This window comes from Strix aluco, chromosome 11 (genome assembly GCF_031877795.1).
Source record: "Strix aluco isolate bStrAlu1 chromosome 11, bStrAlu1.hap1, whole genome shotgun sequence".
Classification (NCBI taxonomy): Eukaryota; Metazoa; Chordata; class Aves; order Strigiformes; family Strigidae; genus Strix; species Strix aluco.
The window spans coordinates 21,089,507-21,109,550 of NC_133941.1; the positions used below are offsets into that span (position 1 = coordinate 21,089,507).

General features: G+C 37.1%; 1 protein-coding gene across 4 annotated transcripts in view; it reads left to right on the forward strand.

Annotated features, from left to right (window-relative positions):
- SLC6A11 (solute carrier family 6 member 11) overlaps positions 1-20,044 on the forward strand; it is a 109,359-nt gene that overhangs the window by 33,033 nt on the left and 56,282 nt on the right. For all 4 annotated transcript variants that reach the window (XM_074836610.1, XM_074836608.1, XM_074836611.1 and 1 more), the window contains exon 7: positions 18,323-18,457. In XM_074836610.1, the coding sequence (XP_074692711.1) occupies positions 18,323-18,457 (135 nt within the window). The remainder of the gene's footprint in view (positions 1-18,322; positions 18,458-20,044) is intronic.

Below are 20,044 nucleotides of genomic sequence, written 5' to 3' on the forward strand. Positions count from 1 at the left end.
TCTTTGGGGCTGCAGTTTCCATTTCTGATATATTGGCAGTTTGAAAGTTCATAATTAAGCTTGTCCAATCATAGTCCTTCACACTAGATTGAATTTGTTATATATTCATTTCCAGGAAGCATTTAAATTGACTTCTAGATTTAGCCTGTTAAATTTGCTATATACTTTAATTTAATGGAATAATTTCAGTGAAATAATACATTTATTCAAAGCAGAAAACTTCTTAAAATTTTATCACCTTTGGAAACATTTTCAAAGGAAGGTGTCTGTGGGACAGAATAGCTAGAGAGAAAAAGGACAGGGGAAACAGAAAGAGACAAAATGAAGAAGGGAAGAGAGAGACCATCTTCATACAGATGTGTTCTGTGAAATATTCAAGAGGTTGGTTTACTCTTTTCCACTTTTTACTCTGCATCCTAATGTCTGGTGAAAAAAATTCCAAGCCTTAAAACCTGTCATAAAATAAAACCATCATTCTCAAACTAGCACTACCATAGAACTCATCTACTCAGGTTATGAATATTTAATATTTTAAGATATTACATACATTGAATATAACATAAAGTTTAACCCCAAATGAAGTACTTGTGAGACTGTTAATGAGATGTTTCAAGCTTTTCCATTACTGTTCTTGGAAGTCATCACTTTCTCACAAAACATTTTAGTTTTCCATTCCAATAGATGTGTAATATCAAAATAATTTCTGGTGTTTTTTACAGCTTTCAGGAGAAACATATTTATGCCTTTTCTGAGGTTCTTGCCACTAATTATTCAGTCTTAGATCTGAAGTTATTTGTATGCTAGCTTTCACATTTAAAATGTTACATGTATACTAAATGCAGCATCTTTGAATAAGAAACTCAAAATCAAAAGGAGAAAAATATGACAATGTAATGTTATCATTATGTTATATGTATATTGCAACTTGCTGAGCTTGACAACACGATATCCATCTTATGCAGAAGTATTTTCAGTAACTGGCATCAAATGTTCCAAAGATGAGGTAAGAACTATGTAGAAGGCCGAAGAAAGTTAATTTTCTAAAAATTTAAAGTATCATTCTAGACTCTGATCATTAGGTCTTGGTTTACTATCTTATTTTTCCAAAATATTTTTGATTGATAGTTATGACAATTCTGAGTATTTCTGTAATGCAAATACCTACATAGTTGCTGAGTCCTGCTAAATTTTTATCTTCATATAACATTCATGAAAACTTCAGGTACTAGGGAACCAGTTCTTTTTTGGATCATGACTATTCATTTATTAATTTGACTAAATGTCCTTGTGCTTTAAACTTTGAAAAAGGGACACCAGAAGTTCCTAATCTATTTTTCCTAAATTACTTGCTGAAGGAAGTAATCCTAATATTCTCCTTTTTTCTTAGGTTTTTTTTTTTTTTTTCAATGAGAGTATGGGAGTCTTTTCAGATAGTGATGACTCCTCTGAGCTCATTAGTGACTCCTCACTTGTAGGAACACCTGCACAATTCCTTTTGAAGTGGGGAGGCTGATAGACTTAAAGAGTTACATAAAGGCATTATGGTAGTCTCTGTCTTATTCATCAGTCCATTCCTCTTCTGTTCAAACATCTTGCTTACTTTTTGAATGCATCAAAACATCCCTGTCTGTGGCTGATACCGTTAGTTTCGAACCCTCTCAGGTATGTGAACTTATAGAATCACAAAATTGTACAGGTTGGAAGGGATCTTGGGAAGTGTCTTTTCCAGCTTCTTGATCAAAAAAGGATCAACACTGAACTCAGAATGGTTTTCTTAGTTCTTTGACTGACTGCATTTTAAAAACCTCCAAGGACAGAGATTTCACATGTCTTGGGGCAACCTATTCCCATGCTTAATTGTCCTCATGATATGAGTCACTTATTAATTCTTTTTTTCCTACGTGTAGGTTGATTCCAATATTTAATTTTGCTACTGATTTATAATATTTTTTCCTTAGCTTATTATATTTCTGTCATCCACTCCTGATTAAAATACATTTTTGTATCATCTGTGTTACTATGTAGCATGTGTTTGAGTGCCTGCAATTATTCATGCACATAAAATGACTTGAAAATACTTTTATATTAATAAGAGAATAGCTGGATTTCTTTTTTCTCTAGTCTTTCTTTCCTAGCCAGCATCACTAGTCCATTCTTGAATGGGAGTGGCAGCTAATCAGCATACAGTATGTCACGCAGCCATGGGACAACTGATCAAACTTGCTCATGTCTTCATGATATGCTTCTGTTCTCTGTGCTGCATAAAACAGTACTACTTCTGTCCGCTTTGTAGATGAGGAAGGGTTGAATTAAAAGTGTTAAAAGCAACACGCAGTCTTGCTATCATTTTCAAGTATGGCTATTAGAACATTTTACCACACCCTCAGCTTTGCATTTTTAAGTGTGATATCTTATGTTTGAAAGCAAGCCGCAAAGAGAAAAGCAAAACTCCTTGTAAAAGGGAAACTAATACAACAATGACTAATAGATTTAGATGCAAAGGCTGGTTTAGGCTGTGAGTATGTCATGTGTCATAAATGCCATAAACTGCCTTTGTCCATATGCAATAGCTTCCACATTTCTTGAAAAATCAAGCTAAGACCCTTTCAGTCTATTGCAAAGAGCTGGACATAATGAACAAAAAATGTGAAGTCTGCTGACAACTTCCAACGGCTCTGCCAAAGGATATTATAGAAAAACATTGCCAAAAGGACAGCTTCCATCTTACACAATATTTATAACATATAATATTGTCATATGCATTTGTACCCCAAACCATTGTCTTTGCTTTGCCATGTATTCCATGGCAATAGAATACATTATTAAATAATGGTTTGGTTACAAAAAGCAACCAGAAGAAGCTTATGTTTCTTACAAAATACTAAACTGTGTTCAGGTTTACAGTGCATTCCAATTTGTTCTCAGAAACCTTTCCATAAATATATTTGGGTAACACCAATAAGTGTGATTAGTTCTGATATAATTTGTCTGGGTAACACTAATTTGAAAAAAATCTGGATAGCTGGAGGAAAAATGCTTTTGGTCTGGGAAATGTTTAGTAAAACTGTAGATCATGTTTTGTTATTTTATGACTTGACACAAAGTCAGCATTTTCTGATATGAAGTGTTAAATGAATATTGTTGTGTAACTTCAAGATTTTCATGTTGTTTAGTATTAGAATATCACAGTTTGTATGATCACTAAGGCCAAGACTCATATATTTTTTGGTTCTTTTTGAAAGAGTTCTCATTAGTATCATAAAGACTATACTTCTATTTTTTTTGCCAGAGCCAAACCCAGGAAGTTCTTTCTACTCTTTTATGCTTCTCTATTAGCCACTGGTTATTATGTGATGAGAAATCCTTCTCACCTTGTTTCAGGATCATCTGGAGGAGGGACAAATCTCATAAGAGTCCATTCTTCAAATTTTTCTGGAACTAATATATGTATCACAGAGATAGGCTTCAGTAATCACTGAATATTATTCTATCTTATTCTGACTTCTGAATCTTTTGATCCTTTCCTACTCTTTGTGTCAAGTTCCCTGAAGTTCAGCATCGTCCTGATCTTAGAGTGTGTTAACTTTATGCTGTTTCTCCACTTGATATACTTTAAAATTACAACAGAAGGAGAGGCTAATAAAAATAGAGGGTGATGCTGAAAGATAAGGTCAGAAGTGTTGTCCTGACATGACACAAGAACATGCAGAAGGTGTCAACTCTTTCACGGGTATCAAGTGTCTACAAAACAATCTGGAGGAGTATACACAGAGCTAGGAGGCTGCCCCCCCTGTAAAACGCTGTGGATGTAGCTCCAAAACAAATTTGCTTGGATTTTCAGATCATAATCAACTTTGAAAATGTCTTGCACACTGTCTCATCAGGCTTTGACTTGAAAACATGCCAGAAAACATTAATGTGGTTCTGCTTATCGGTTGCTACCCCTTTTTGCTCTGTAGGTACTCTCTTAACCATAGCACAGAAAGCATTGCTGAAACATATTGCTGTGCTCACATCTGTTTAAGTGCTACATAAGAAAAAGCACTGATACAGCTACTCTTTCTACATAAACATGAGTTGTCTAAGATGCTTGATTAAATTGTTCTGCAAGTCAAAAGCTAAAATAATAGATTCATGATTACACAGTATCTCCTCATGAAACATTTATGACTTTTCTCCTGATTTATCATTGGATAGCCTCATATGATCCATTGCATCTCTAAAAAGGATATTGTTTGGTTAAGAAAATAATTTGCAGTTCATTATTGTAAACTGTTAGAAATGACCTTGCAAGCTTTCTTGGTGATGTGGTTATATAAATATCATAAACATGAAAGTATGAGGCACTCCGATTTTTTTACTTGTCGCTTTCATTATTCATTCAACTTGACATGACTTGTCAGTTTCATCATTCATTCTACCATGACATCACTGGAAAAGTTGTAAACACCTTAACAAAGCAGAGAACTTTCTTTTCTTAAAGGAGCAGCAACCGTTTAACCTACCACAAGTAAGCAGGATATTGGTTTGAATATGTGTAAGTGATAGCATAATTTGTTCTTTTACTCTTATGCTATTGAATTTTTTCTTTTTCCTGTGTATATGCATAGTGTCTTAGCCTGTAATGTCTCCACATTACAGTTCTTTCCTGCTTATTGTTTCTGATGGGAGCCTGTCTCATTCTAAATGTTATGTTCGACAAACTTGGTTAGAATCCCTGTGGGCTCCCAGATTTTTCCTGGTTTGAGTGTTTTATTTAAGCTTTATAAAACTGAGACAAGAGTCCTGTAAAGCCTGTTAAGTGCATTTTATAGCTGTGATCAACATGGGGGTCTTGAGCTGGACTTCATGAAACTCATTTTGTAACTACGTGGCTGTTGTCCTTCCCAATGCTGCACTGTTCCTTACTACTTAGTTCCACTCATCAGTTTGATTTGCTGAGCTGAATGCAGTGAAGGGCCATTTAAGTGTAAACTGTCAAGAAATTTTATGGAAGTTTATATTAATTCTATGTATTAAAAGACCAAGGATAAGAGAAAACAGTAAGGTACAGCCTGTTTGACTGGGGCATCTTGACATAGACCTATTGACAATAATAGAAAAATGGCTTGGTAAGTAGTTTTGAAATTATTGTTAATCTGTGAATGTGATGGGTAGGAAACAATCACTGAAACTGTAAGACCATTTATAATGAATGAATAAGATGGCCAATGAAATGCATTAATTAGCATCCACATTTTAGCAAGGTTTAACTAAAGGTGTAGAAACCTGTTTTTTCACTCTGTAGTGCCTCTGAAGACCATCTGTCCCAGGCTGCAGTTCTGATACTTCAATATGAAGTAGACTGAATAGTTCAATATGAAGTAGACATATGAGCTGTTGAGAGTTTATTCCAACATATCAAACTCCTTGCTACGCATTACTAGGGGGGAAAAAAAAAAAAAAGGCTGCAACTGTGCTTAAGTATTGGTTACATTTTATTTTTAATTTTTCTGTTGAGGAAAACCCCAGAATTTGCGTGAACAGTTTAAAATGCAAAATGTAAGCTGGCTGAGTGTAGTAGTGTCATCTCTTGAACTTTACATATTCCCCCTTTACCTCTCTTCTTATAGTCGTGTTCCCTCCTCCACCTGTATTTGCAGTGCTGGGCAGTGTAGGATGATTTATGGATGTTTCACTGTTCATGCCCCCACATAACTTCATTATCCATCCTGGAGACAATAGAGGGCACACTAACAGTAAATTATTTTTCAATTTCATCCCCACCTGCCCCTGCTCATATTTCTTTCTATTTTGTGAATGATTTATATGTTTCTAGATAGCTGAGACGATTTCTGTTTTATGTAACAGCTACTCAGAACTTCAAGATTTGAAGGATTTTCCCCTTCATTCCAAGCCTTAGATTTTGCAAATCATCTGCCAATGCTGTCACTGTTAGAATGTATCCCCATGGCAAAAAACTGACCCCACAGAGCTTCCCACCACGAGAAAGACGGAGAGGGCCTGCTCCCTCTATGCCAGCCTGCGTACACCTGCTTAAGCTGGCCTGTTTGTATGCAGACCTCTTTTCTTACGCTAGATACGGCCATGGGTTGGTTTTCTTTCTTTGTCCTCAGACAGGTCCCTGCTTGCCCCCTCTGTGGCTCCCTTGCTCCTCTTGCATTGTGCACCTGTATAAAACCTGGTTTATCACCCCAGAGTGATTGTTTTTTCATCTTGCATGCAGGTCTATCCTGGTTCTGGGTAAACTGCAGTGCACACAGTTTGAATCTAGCTTTAGTGTCTTTGAAATAGTTTATCACACTATTGGCAGACCTGAATAGTGTTTATATTTCTGACTGTGGATAATTTTGTGTTAATGGAGAGAGGACCCAATTTTACATTTCTTTCATATCAGCGCGTGTCTGTTGGTGTCAGAGTGCCTTCTAATTTACAACTGTGCAAAAAGGACTGACATATGGACCTAAACCAAGGAAAATAATTGAGAAGAGTATATTGATCTGATTGAAAATATGAGCAGAAGGATAACTCAGTGAATCAAGACTAATGCATGAAAGAGGTGGAAAACCCGCTAGGATTAGGATGTTCCTTTTCCTTGAGCTGATTACCAGCAAGACACTGCGAGGTATCTGGTGTGCTCAAAGATCCCAAATTCAGAGATGAACTGTTCATACCTTTTACGCATCATTTTCTCTGCCCTCCCATCAGGAGTTAAGCCTCGCTTGCCAGCAGTTAAGACTCAGTCACTACTCCCAAAGAAAATTTATTTCTCAATAGCAGGCTATATAAAGGCCTTAATGGATTCAATGAGGCAGAAAGAAAGAGTAAAAGGACAGAAGAAAAAAATAAGAGAAAGATGTGTGGAAGAAAAAAAAACCAAAACTGGGGCCCATTGTATGAACCCAGGAAAAGGAACTAGGCAGCAATGATTGTATCTGCTGAAGTGTCTTTTGTTTTAGCCTAAAGTAATAGCAAAGAATAGCCCTTCATGGCGAGGCTTTAACACTCTGTCCAAGACTGATCTCTGTATTCAAAGGGGAAAAGTAGAACATTCATGAGATGCATGCAGAGTTCCTGCTATCCGCCTCCTCTGTGTGAGGTTTTAAAACAGCTACTGCGATATTTTTTTCACTCTCCTGTGCACTGAGCATTTAAGGACACCTTAGATTTGTTAAAAAAGATTTTTGTGCCTCTCTCGGTGGTTTTCGCAAACTTCTGTTTGGCAGCTGGGTAAAGTAGCAAATAGTAAACTTATATCAGATTCATATCTTCATGATTTCATTCCTTCCCAGCTGCACTTTAACATCAGAGATCCACTTTTATATGAATACTTACTTAGATTGGATCTAAGCCCTGGTCCACAGCCCAAGCAAGTCAAAAGTGTGTTTCCGTGCGCTGAAGGACAGCTGAGGGCACATGCAGATGTAAGAGTTTTTGGGCAGAGAAATCACCTGATCTGTCAACCTAATGTATGAAAAGGGAGTTGGGTGGGGGGTGGGACTGGGTGGAAGGTCAACTGTGATATTTGCAATGGTAATGCAGTGAAATTGGCTGAAATATTAAAGGTGAAACCAAAAGGCACAGATTAATATTGAGCCATCTCTATAGGAGGAATGCATTTATAGGTTAAAGGTAACACATACAGGTTTATTTTTTTCTGTTGAAGTTACCAGGCATTTTTAGCCCATTATCAAAAATAAATACACTAATCCAATAAAAAAAGACTTTAGAAATGCAATAGTTTCAGTCATTTGTTCCTATATGACCTCTTCATATTTAATTTCTCCTTCCACAGAACCTGCCTCTCCTTACCAGTTGTCTTATCCCCCACCCGCCAAAAAAAAAAAATCAGTGAACAATGACATACAGAAAAACACCAAACCAGAGCTACAATATAAGTTGTTCTGTTTCCTGTTATCATTGTTGATGCACATATGTCGGGGCTAAAACAATACTCCTTCAGGTGCATGACACTGCTTATGTCTGTGATTTATAACTGTTGAGGCTTTATGAAGCTATATTGTACCAAAACATTTGTGTGATTGCCCACATCCTAGTCTCTGTGTTGTACAGAAATTGCTATAGATAGTGCTTTTGTTGGATCTTAGTTTATGTATTTGGAGTATTACTCGCACCTTTTCTTCAGCAAGAGCATACAGGGTATCTGCTTGGTCCCTCAACTGGAATACAGAAACATGAGAGTTGGTATCCATTTTATAGCACTGACTCTTAGTGATGCTTCAATTTCATATTTCTTCAGATGAAGTAGAATAGATATAATCTCACACAGGTAGTTTGTCCTCCACTAGTGATAATCTATAGAGCTTCAAGACTGGCTCATTCTTTGCAATATACAAAGCAGTTTATAGGTATCTATCCCCACTGCACTGCATGTAAAGGTTAGAATTCTATCAAATTCCTGCCAGTGGGAAGGCAGTCTCTTTAGTTTCTACAGTCAATATAGGGCAGATTTTTGGCTTTATCTACAATGTAAAGATGTCTTTGTAGTAGTTTTGTTTACAAGGCTGTCCTTGTGAGATTTACAAACTTTAATTCTGTATACCACCCCAGTGTCAACTAACATGGATTGAATCCAAACTCAGTCTTAAGAATGGGAAAGCTTAATGAAATAAATTACTACACGACCAACAAAGGCAGTTTCAGGCAACTGCTGGTGCTATGTTGGTAACTAAAACACATCCCCGAGAAGTGAGTTGGCTGCCATGCACCTGCTATTCTCTTCTGCTGCTTGGCAATTGAAAAATTTGTGTGGTTAAAAAAAGAAAAAAACCCTCAAAACATCCTGTATAAGCTTTATTGTGTCATCTGTAGAAAGTGTAAGGCACTGCTATCACAATCTGACACAAAGAATTAACTGTGATAAAAACTTTTTTTGAGTTATTTCCTGTGGCTATAAAATGTGTTCATTGCTATCTGAGATAACTAACGGTAGTTCAGGTCAGTAAGTATTATTGTGGTTTAGTTTGTATGTCACTTGTTCCTGGAGTGTGTTACTGAGGTTAGAATCTCAGTGTCCCAAGTCTTGGATGAACACAGTGAGATGCCTCTGTTCCCCAAAGAGCTTGCCTTTACATCCGCATAACAGACAGTCAGAGATCTCTGTTGAACTGAAGGGATGAAGGGAGAGCAGAGAGATCAAAGCATTTGCCTAAGATAGAAGAATAAATCTGTGGCAGTAACATACTCTTAAGTTACGCTGTCTTCCAGCCCAATGTCTTTATTGTGTGATTCCTCTAATTTTTCATATGGATCGCATCACCTCTTCTCAGACTGAAATTCAGCTCAAAACCACAATTAAATTGCAGCATGCTGTCAGATCAGCGTCCTACAAGTCAGCCCTGAGGTGATTTAGGGGCTACATTTAGAGGCTGTATAGTAGGGAAGTTATAGTGCAATAAGCCTTTAAATAAAATAAAGATGTGACTAACTGCATTATAATAGATATAGTAGCCATAGGGAATGGAAGTGTAGAGAATGAGGGTTTGGATGGTAAGGGTAATTGCTAGTTTAGGTGGTAAGGCTATTAATTATATTTTTGTTATAATTGTTATACTTAATGCACAAGTAGTGTTGCAAATGCTTTATGGTGAATACATCGCTCAGCTGTCACCATGGTGATATGGGCCTATATTACTCAGTGAATAATAGAAATTTGTCTGTCATCCTGTGGGTAGACAAACACACACCTTTTTCAGTAATAAACAATTAGCTCTTTATTATCCTATAAAACATCCTGAACCATAATATCATAGAATGGTTTCGGTTGGAAGGGATTTTTAAAGGTCATCGAGTCCAATACACCAGACAGTTTCATGATTACAAAAATTATCGAAAGAAAGAAGAGGTATGAGCATGCTATAGGGATGTCTTTTTTGCCTCCTTGTTCACAAATCACTTTTTTCCCAGCATTTTCTCCACAAGATTAAATAATGCTGTGGTGCTCTTAGAAAACTGCAGGATTGACTGATAAACCATTTAGAGATGGCCACTAACATATCTGCTTGAGTGCTTGGAAGACTGATGGACTACATATCAAAAAGAGGCTCATGTGTGACTAGTTTTGGTGCAAAATCCTAGGGAAATTTCTATTGTATTGATGTTTCATGGTTTTAATAGTTGCAATTATTAATTAATTTATTTATCTAATGTAGCTATGCATTTATTTGATGACTTCCCATATGCTGGCTACAGTGTCTGTTCTCTTCTTACCTCATTCCCAGTCAAGGGCTTTGTGCAGATAGTATATTCTCATTGTTATACTGATCTTTGCTGACTGGCATCTTTTACCTTTTGTGGCTACCTGAAGAAGGAGAAGTTCTAGGTAGGAAACCTCACCTACTAATCCTTTCCATAGATAGCATTGTGTCTGCTTTCCAGACTGCATGCAGTCATCTTTTTTCCTTGGTGGTGATGTTTGGGAGTGGGGGGGGTGTGTGGGTTTTTTTTTTGTTTGAGTTATTTTTTGAAGACAAGTGAGGAAAATCAAGCAGGACAAGCAAGCAGTCTAAGCTGGAGATAATAAGGAATATTCTGGTCAAGCTCTGTTTCACTGGAACATGTAGATTCCCTGGAACTAGTCATTCTTCAGAGCAGCTAGTAATTACATGAGGACAACACTCACCTGGAAAACCCAGTTTCATGTTCTCCAGCAAGCAGTCAGAGGGCAAACAAACTTCTACTGTTCTCTGGATCGGAGGAATGAGTTGGCCAGAAATTTTGAGTTTGTTCAAGTGCAGGTTTAAGATCTTACAAATTTTCTTACAAAAGGAAAAAATCTTGTGTCCTTTTCTGACCCATGAGTCTTTATCTGCTTTACAGGTTAAACATTTTTAGAATATGTCAGAATCTAATGACAGGTGCCTTCAGGGAGAGGGAGAGCTGGAAGGCATGTCTAGCCTAGCTAAGAAATCAAATTCATTTAGTGACTTATCAGTCCCCCATTTCTGCCTGTGTAAACTCAGTAAAATAAGTGGAAATTCAGGTGCTAGTATGGGATAATTCTGACCTGCTGTAAATTATTTACATAGAAATGGGATTGTCTTGTATCAGGAATAGTCATCCCATAGTAAAAGTTTTTTAAGAAAAATTAAGGTTTCTGTGCATATATGTAGCTAATGTCAGTATCTGGCTTGTGTACAAAGGCAAACTAGATGGCATTCGGAAGTCTGAAAATCATGAAAGGATCTGAAAAGGAACAGCTTTGATTTATAAAAGCTTGAACTTTTAAAAGACCTTTTCAAAATTAAAAATCTCTCAGTTGATTAATTAGTCCTAATTTATATTTAAAATTCTTCCTGATTGATTTTTAAAGTTGACTTTTACTTGATTAAATAGCAGTCTTTGATTTTGAGATATTTGTGGCCCTGCAAATTCCCTACTTGATGGGAGCTCTACATAAACACTGTTGCTTGCAGTAATAAGCTTAGCGAAGATGCTGAATTTTGCTTCCTCCCTATCAGTCCTCCTTTCCTGCCCACAACCACAGGGCAGGTCTTCCTCTTTGTGCACTTGAATGTTAACCAAAAGAATAAATTAACATTATTCTTTTAGATATTCATAGGTATAGGATACCATTATTTCATTTGCCTTTCTAGTTCGAGGCTGGCCCATTTATGGTGGAGATAAATCAGTAGCCTCTTCAGGGTAAAAAGCTGACCCAAACCAAAACACACACACCCCAAACAAAACAAAAAAACCCCACCACACCCTATACTAGGGACAGTAATACCCTGATTTTATCATCAGATTGCTTCTTTTGTATTTACACTGGTCGGGCTGTATCTGCTTGCCAAATTGTAGTGCTCATTTTGCTAAAGGTTTTCTGCAACTTTCTGCATTTGAAAATTATACTACAGACCTCCTCTTGCTTCACAGAATTATTTTGGGCATACTGTTTTTACAACTGTTGGAATTTTTGCATTGGCAGTGTATTAACAATATGTTAACGACGTGACAAGCACACTTTCTAACAAATTGATAGCATACTCTTAGGCGTGCTAGTGTTTAGAGTTGGCGCACGCTTAACTTTTTTTATCAACATAACTCCTCTGAGGACACTCAGGCAGTTGGTAAGTGTAGGATGAATATTGAGTTTGGACAATATAATTTTGGAGACTGAGGAACAGAAGCACTGGGAGGATGCAAGCCATGGCACTGAGTTCCTGAGATTTCTCTGAGTTGTATTTACTATAGATATTTATCTAGGAAGTAAGTCTTCCTGCTGTCCTCCTTCGGCACTTAATAACAGCAAAAAGTATAGTAGCAGTGATGAAACCGGATGGCTAACAGTCTCACACTTTCTTAGTTCAAGCTGTGTCCCTGTTCAGGCTAGCAAGGTTAGCATTGTGTGGATTCACCAGTGAATCTTTCTGTACACTTCAGAGCAGGGTCTCCAAAAACTACTATAGACCTATGAATTAATTTGTAGACTGCGTAAGCTTAGGGTAATCATGCAAATAGTTTCCTATGAGCCTTAATCTAGATAAATTGAGTCTCTTCTCTTGATGCCCTGAATCAAATTTTACTCTGAATTTGACCAAGGCCTATTCAGACTAGAATGGATTCTTGAAATATATGCAACTGTGATTTAAAGACATTCTTTCAGGATCCAACCCATCTATTATGATCAGTCCCGCTTTTTTTAGAAGGTGTAGGCGCATTCTTTGTAAGTCATTAGGTCATTATTAAGCTGTGCATGCATATAGTCAGTTCCAGAAAGAATCTGGTTATCTGCATTTACCATTATTTAGTGCTTAAACACAGGTCTGTGTTTTAGTCTGTGTTCTTAGTCTGTGTTTTCCAGTTGTATGGATCAGGCAGTGTCTGCAGAATCACTGAAAATCCCTTCTACTCACATAGAAAGGTTTCTTTCTGAAGGAGACGTGGGGAGTTTTGTACCCTCTTATTGTATTCAAACACTGAGTTGAGAAGTAAGGATAACGAAGGAACTGGGGTGTTGTTGGGGGTGTGGTGTGAAGTTCACCAGTTCTGCAATGTAGATGCAGCTATCTTCCAAGGTATTTGTCTTGAAATCTCTCAGGCCATCTTTATGACTATTTCTGTTTGGTTTCTCTGGGTAGTCTAACAGATGAATGTTTTGGGGCAGCAGTATCTGTTAAATTAGGGAATTTTTACCCAAATACATGGAAATCTAGCTTTGCATTTGATCTAGTAGTATGTTTTTTTGATTAAATTGATGAGGCCTGTAGACCCCATCAAAATAACCAACAAAATACAAGAGCGATTTTAACAGAAATAAGAGAGACCATGATTTCAATGGTCCTAGGCAATCTGGAAACAAAAACCAGCTGTGGTAATTATCTGGAAACTAATTTCAAGTAACACGTATTTAGAAAACTTGGTGCTGCTGAAGGAATATTTATAGGGAGAAATAGCTCATCATCTAAGTGAACAGTTCACTCACTTCAGCTGGGAATGTGAGCTGCTGCAGTGCATTGATATTGTCTGCCTTTGGTACTTTTTCATTGCTTTCCAATTTTAGCTGTATTTCTGGACTGCCCTGATAGAGGCTGTTAGAACACTAGGGTCCCTCAGCACTCAGTCAAACCTTCCACCATATTTTTCTTCCCCTCTTTTTGGATCTTTTGACTACAGGTAGACAGTTTTTTGAACGCAGAATACGTCACTGAAATGGAATTTGGGAAGTGATGAAAAGTTCATAAAGTCAGACCAGATGTAAGAAATAATTCTTGCTGAAAAAAATAGGAAAAAAAGATTTTTCACCCATTTTTTTAATACTGAAATTAAGCTTATAAATAATTACTTCGGCTTGTTAAAGCATTTTTCAGTCAAGAGAGATCTCCCACCCATTCAGGAAAAAGAATGCCAAAGCAAAATGGAATAGAATGTAATTCTTTTGTATTGACTCAAAATGAAGTTTGGAGTTGAGTTTTCATTTCATTGTAAAGGTAACTCTTTCAGCTTGAGTCAGACTTTTATTTACTCATTTATTTATTGACTTTCATCACCACATGGATGAAAATGATAGATAGAAATTTTTCCATCCCAGCCCATGACCTCAGTGTGCTGTGGCATTAGAGGTGTTTATTCCTTTCTGCTATTATTGTGTCATGTAGAATCTTCTGCTTCCTGTGATCACTGTGAATTTAACAAGCTACTTGCATACCTTCATTAAGTGTCCTCTCCTGACCCCTATTTTCTAGCTCTTCTTGCATTCCCAGTGAATTTTTCCTCTTTGATACTTACTTCTCAGCTCTCAAATCTCATTAAATTTTCTTACCTGTTGGGTTTTGAACTTTTTTATACTCCAGTGGAAACTATCTGAAGAAGAAGAAATTCCAAGAGGAAATTCTGCAGTTTGTAAGCAATCTGGTTAAGGGTGGTTCGCAAGATTATTCTGGAGCAAATTTCCCTCTGTGGATAAACAAACAAGACAAACAGAAGACGATGCCGAATAAATCTATAAAACACACAGAGAAAATAGAAAAATCAGTAATTTTGCTGATTCTGATGAATCATTATAGTGCAAATAAGCTCGATCATTGCAGCTTGCAGCAAAGAATTCCCTAAACTTCCTAGCCTCAGAAAGTTATATTTCCTTCATTGAATTCTAGTTCAGTTATGTTCTCAGCAAGAGCCAACCACAGGATTAAACTTCCCTACTTCCTATTCATGCCTTACCTTGCTAAGAAGCTGCTGTGAGGTAGTGTGTGAGCATCAGGCTGGTGTGTTCTGTAGTAGCTGCAGCCAGAGAAATCTGGTTTTAGTCTTTTAGATTTCTGTGGGTGTGTGACTCAATTCATTGCATGCAGGGCTTCTTCCTTATTCTCAACAGATTTATCATGTATTTCTTCTATGTTTTCTTACAAGCCAAGTCACCTTCACTTGAACTTGTGTGGCATGATCTTGTCAGAATGTTCAGAAAAGCACCTTTTCATTTAGGACAAGTTCAACAGTCCCAGTAGCCAGATTTGAACCTATGCACCATATTTATGCTTTAAAGATACTTACATATGAAAAGATGCAAACTGGCAGCTAGTCAAGTTCTCAAGATCTTTATGGTGCCTTACTCATGAAATCATTGCGTAGATACCTTGATGTCTTTATAACTAACCTTGAGTGCTGTAAACATTTAAATCTCTTAAGATTTTGGTATTTAAGGTTCCAGTACTTGGTACTTAACTTCCAATACTTTGGTACTTAAAGCTCATGGCAGTCAATGAAATATCTATTTTCAGGATCTTTGGTCCTAGTGTACTTTCAGTCAAGCACCTAAGTATGATTAAGAGCTGTTAGATGTCCCAGTAGGTGCCTTTCCACATACTTGTATGTCTAAATATCTTTGTAAACTTGTCTTTCAATTATATTGTAATAGGAGAACTTGGTGCAAAAACTAGCATGCCAGAAATTTTGATTTTGTTTCCAACTGCTTAAACACTGGCATTGCTCTGACAAGGGTTTAAAAAAAGCATTTTGAGCATTGGAATGCAAATTAACATACCAAGCAATTAAAGTCAATTAAAACAGGATGCAGTGTAATTAGAAACAGTTGTGTTCACATTTATATTCAGAGAGGTTTGATGTGTTGAAAGAAAAGAAAACAATTCAGGAAACTTTTAATGCCTACAGATGTGATGATGATACTAATAATGGCATTTGATTTCTAAAATGCCCCATCCTCCCTCACCTCATGAGCTCTTGAGAAGCATGATAAAATGAGCAACGAATGCACTGGATGCGATGGAAGTAAGTGGCTCAACATACTGGGAGACTCGAACACCACCTACAAGTCATGGCCTTCTCTCCCCTCTCTGAATGCAATGCACGTACCTGTTGCAGTACAAGAGAAGCTTGAAGTTTTAGTAGCCTTATTAGCTGTATAAGTACTAGCACTGATGCATTGTCAACAATGTCAGTTGGCTCAGGAAGGGTGTTATCTTTCCCACACATGCTTCCTTGGTATCTCTTTCATTGTTGTTCTGGATATCTGTATCAGTACGTATTGCCAGAAATGCTGAGCCAATTGCGCTCTATTTATATCTTCTTTCTGCATGGTAACCAAAAAGGAAGGAGAGTCCTCATTCCTCTAAAGCCGAGGCACGACTACCCTCATGATAAAAAAATTATGCTAGAGGTTGTGGTTCTAGTACTTGCTATAATATTAATAGGCGTGGATGGGCCGTGGAAGACATTCGGAAAATCAAATGGAAAAGTGTGAAGTGTAGCTCTACAAGCCTGGATGCGGGTGTGGGATTACAGACTACTGTACAAGGGTACCTTTACCTGAACTCCCTTGGGCATAGAGATGAGCTCTTTCAGGTCTTCCTTCATGGAGCTGAGTGACGAAATACACCCAAAGGAACCTGGGAAGAAAACTGTGTCTACAAAATTGCAATCTGTTTCCTGATGTAAAACATTTCAAAGCAGTGGCAGAATGCGCAAGATAGCAGGCTGTAAACCAATATAGTTAATGAAGTATGATGCAATGCAGTGTTATTCTTTAATGTTAGAACAGATAGTCAGGTGCAATCCCTTCCGTGTCATCAAATGTGTATGTCTCATGGCTCTCCTCTATTAAGTGCAACTACTCATTTAAAAGAAGTAGAGGAAAATAGCTGGTAGAGAATTAAATACAGAAACACAAAATCCACTTGCTGGCTCCTCCATCCTTTCCACCCAATAGAAGACTCAGAGCAGGACCATGTCCGTTCTGTGTGTTTCTTCTCATTACCCGATGATCCATTGTTTTTGAAACCTAAATGAGGAGAGCAGTCTCTTGGAGACAAGGTCTGTTTGAACTCAGCCAGTCATATCAGTTTGCATTTCCACTAATAGTCAATTATAATAAATGTAAGCACTGGGATAAAGCTTTCTGTGTTGCACTTTATTGACCCTTGAATTCAGCAATTCATGCTTCTGAGACCTATAGGAGTATAACACTTGTCTCCATTTCCTGGTAAAATCATGGTTTGTATTTTCAAAAGGGATAAGACAGCTGAAAGATCCATAGATGCTTACCTCCTGTTAAGGCCAGTGAAGTGTCTTAAGTCTGTTTTGGGCAGCTGGACATGTTTGAAGATCTGCCATGTTATTTTAAGTTCCTCCATTTCTGGGCATACCAGCTGAGGTACACATGAGATGATTTCATGTTTGGGGTTAAATATTCAGCATGGTCTGAAAACCAAATTTCAGTTCATTAGTCATGAAAATGTGTTTGAGAATCCTTTCATGGGTGCATTCTCTGATGTATCTCTTTCATTTACATAGGCATGAGACAGATAATAAACTTTTGAATTTAAAATGCATATTTTTGAGGGCTCTACAGCTTGTATTTTTCAGCAAATGATTTTTCCCATTCTTGCAGCTTGTTAAGTAATTTTGACTCATGCAAGGCACGTGTATAACAGTATCATCTCATATTAGGATATTTTATACCTATTCTGCACAGGCAGAAATGGCTATAGAGAATTATGGAGAGTTAAGTTTAAGGTATGTTATTATTTAAAGGAAATATTTATAGTGACATGGAATTTATCATTTAATCCATCTCAGAGTTTTTAATAGTTATATACTGCTCTCAGGTTTGTGATTGTAAAATGGGATCAATTCTGCTCAATTTTTCCTTTGGAAAACATGACTTCTTGCAGGTGTCCAGAAAAGTTCACTTGCTTGTGCACAGAGTGAACTGATTCTGAAGAAAAAATGTGAATATATGTGAAAACAGAAATTGCTGGGCTTGAGCACTTAAGAAATTTTACCTGACGGTGCTTTGCATGTTAAAGGTACTATAGCAAATCGCAAGGAGATATACATAGCATTTAAACTTTAGGCTTGATGAAATGTTTATTCCTCACACACAGTTTTGCAGGCAAAGCAGTCTGATGAGATGACAGTTTACTAATTACCAGGTGACTGAGAATTCATTGTGTATGTTGTTATATATGTAATACAATTAATTCCTTGCTATTATGAGTTGGTTTCCCTGTGTCTGTGTTTGGAATAGCATGTGGTATAGTGTACAGGTACACTATGCTATAGTGTCTGGTCACTAGTTAGAAAGAGAGATTAAATAATGTACTTAAAGGGAACTTCCGATCTCTCTGTAAAAAAGTGTTGACCTTTCCTACAAGACATAAATACTTTGGAAGGGAATGTGGTTGGAGGACAGAATTCACCTGCACGAATGAAGTCATCAAAAGCACTTTCCCTCCAGAAAAGGATTTTTTTTTTTTTAATCTAATAGCAAAATGGATGTAGAAATGAGGTGGTTTTGTTGCAGTCGGAAGAAAATATTTTTCTAATGTTTGCTTCTTCCTGCTAGGTTGTGTATGTAACAGCCACGTTTCCTTATATCATGTTGATGATTCTTCTGATTCGTGGAGTAACGTTACCAGGTGCTTCTGAGGGGATAAAATTCTACTTGTACCCTGACCTTTCTCGACTGTCTGACCCACAGGTAGGATCATGGTCCATGTATTTATTTTCCTCTCTTAACTGGTAAAAACTGCGAGTTTCTTGATTTTAAAGTTTGAATACAGCTGATCAGTGGATAGTTGTTCATTGTTAGAAAGTAGGAATTGTGGATAATTGTTTAAAGCCATAACTGCTTACATGTGTTGGAATATATGATTCTTTTAGTAGAAAATTACCTTGCTTGATAAATCAAAATTTTCAAAAGCGTTCAGTTGCAGTTGCTGCTTCTTCCACTGAGGGACACGAGTATTGCCACTGATTCAACGGGAACAAATTTAACTGAGACTGAGACTTATCCATTTTATTGTTCTTTGCTCATTCTAAATCTAAATCTCAGTCAAGATTAGTAGAGAAATTAATCATTCAGATGATTGTTGTGTTTGAAGCAGAAATCTCTATATGCAATCAAGGAGGAATGAAGTACTCAAGCCAGGAACTCTGTCTTTTTCATTGTTTCCAGAGTAGAGTTGAACGTGGAAATACTGGATTTTTTTTTTTTTTCAGTGACAGATAAGTACAACAGTTGTTACATATAATTTGTGTGATATCAAAGAGGGAAAATGACACAAACTCTACAAAACCTGACAGGTTGCAGACAACATTTTACTTATCTGGTTTGTCAGTATAAAAGACATTGTACAGTGTTACTCCTAAGGCTATTACAATATTAAATGGATCCTGAGATGGAAATAGAAAGGAAGTTTGAGAATAGTTGTCAAAATTAATTTTTTAAATCTGCTTATTGAAAATGTGTCAGCATACTGTTTTTAACCTCTGTTTACTGAAAGTGTGTATTTTGTTGCAAAAGACAATAGAGAGGACCCTTCAGGTTATTTCCTTGAAGTGTCTGAAATGACTGACTCACATAAACTTCGCTTTAAACAAGTAATATTTCTACAGAAAAAAACAGCAAGAAAGAAAAAGATTAAAATATTGAAAATTTTAGATCAAAACGTAATTATGTTGCCACTTTTGGATTCAACAATGTTTCCATCGTTCTGTGTCAGCATAGATGGGAAGTGAAAGAATAGTTGTGAAAGTGGTATTAAAACATCAGTGATGTGCTACGGATTTCCAATGGCTGGCTGGCTTAGAGGTGGCCTCAGTTCACCTGAGAAATCAGCACAGTAACAGAGAAAACCACCAGGATTCTCTGACACACTCCCAGTTACCTGTTTGTAACATATAATAGACTCAGACTGTGGTAACTAGCAAGCCAGTACACTTTCAGGTGAACCCCGTGTATCTTTACTCATTTTAGCAGAGACAAGAAATTGGACTGTTGTATGCGTATCTGAGGACATGGATGGTTTATTTTGCCCAGTTTTAACTAGTGTTTCACTATTGTGGGGTTCTGACAACTAAAGTTACCCACTGCCTTAACAAAAAGTGTTCCCTCGTACTCTTTTCTTGTACTACACCATGATGATTCCTCCACCTGCCAAGTCTGTCGACCTGGTATGAATTGAAGGTCGTCCTGCTGCTTGAATGTGGATTCCTTCGCTTGTCCACTGGTGTGTGAGGCCTGTTAACAGGATTTTGCCCTGCATGTGGATTTTTCACATGCCAC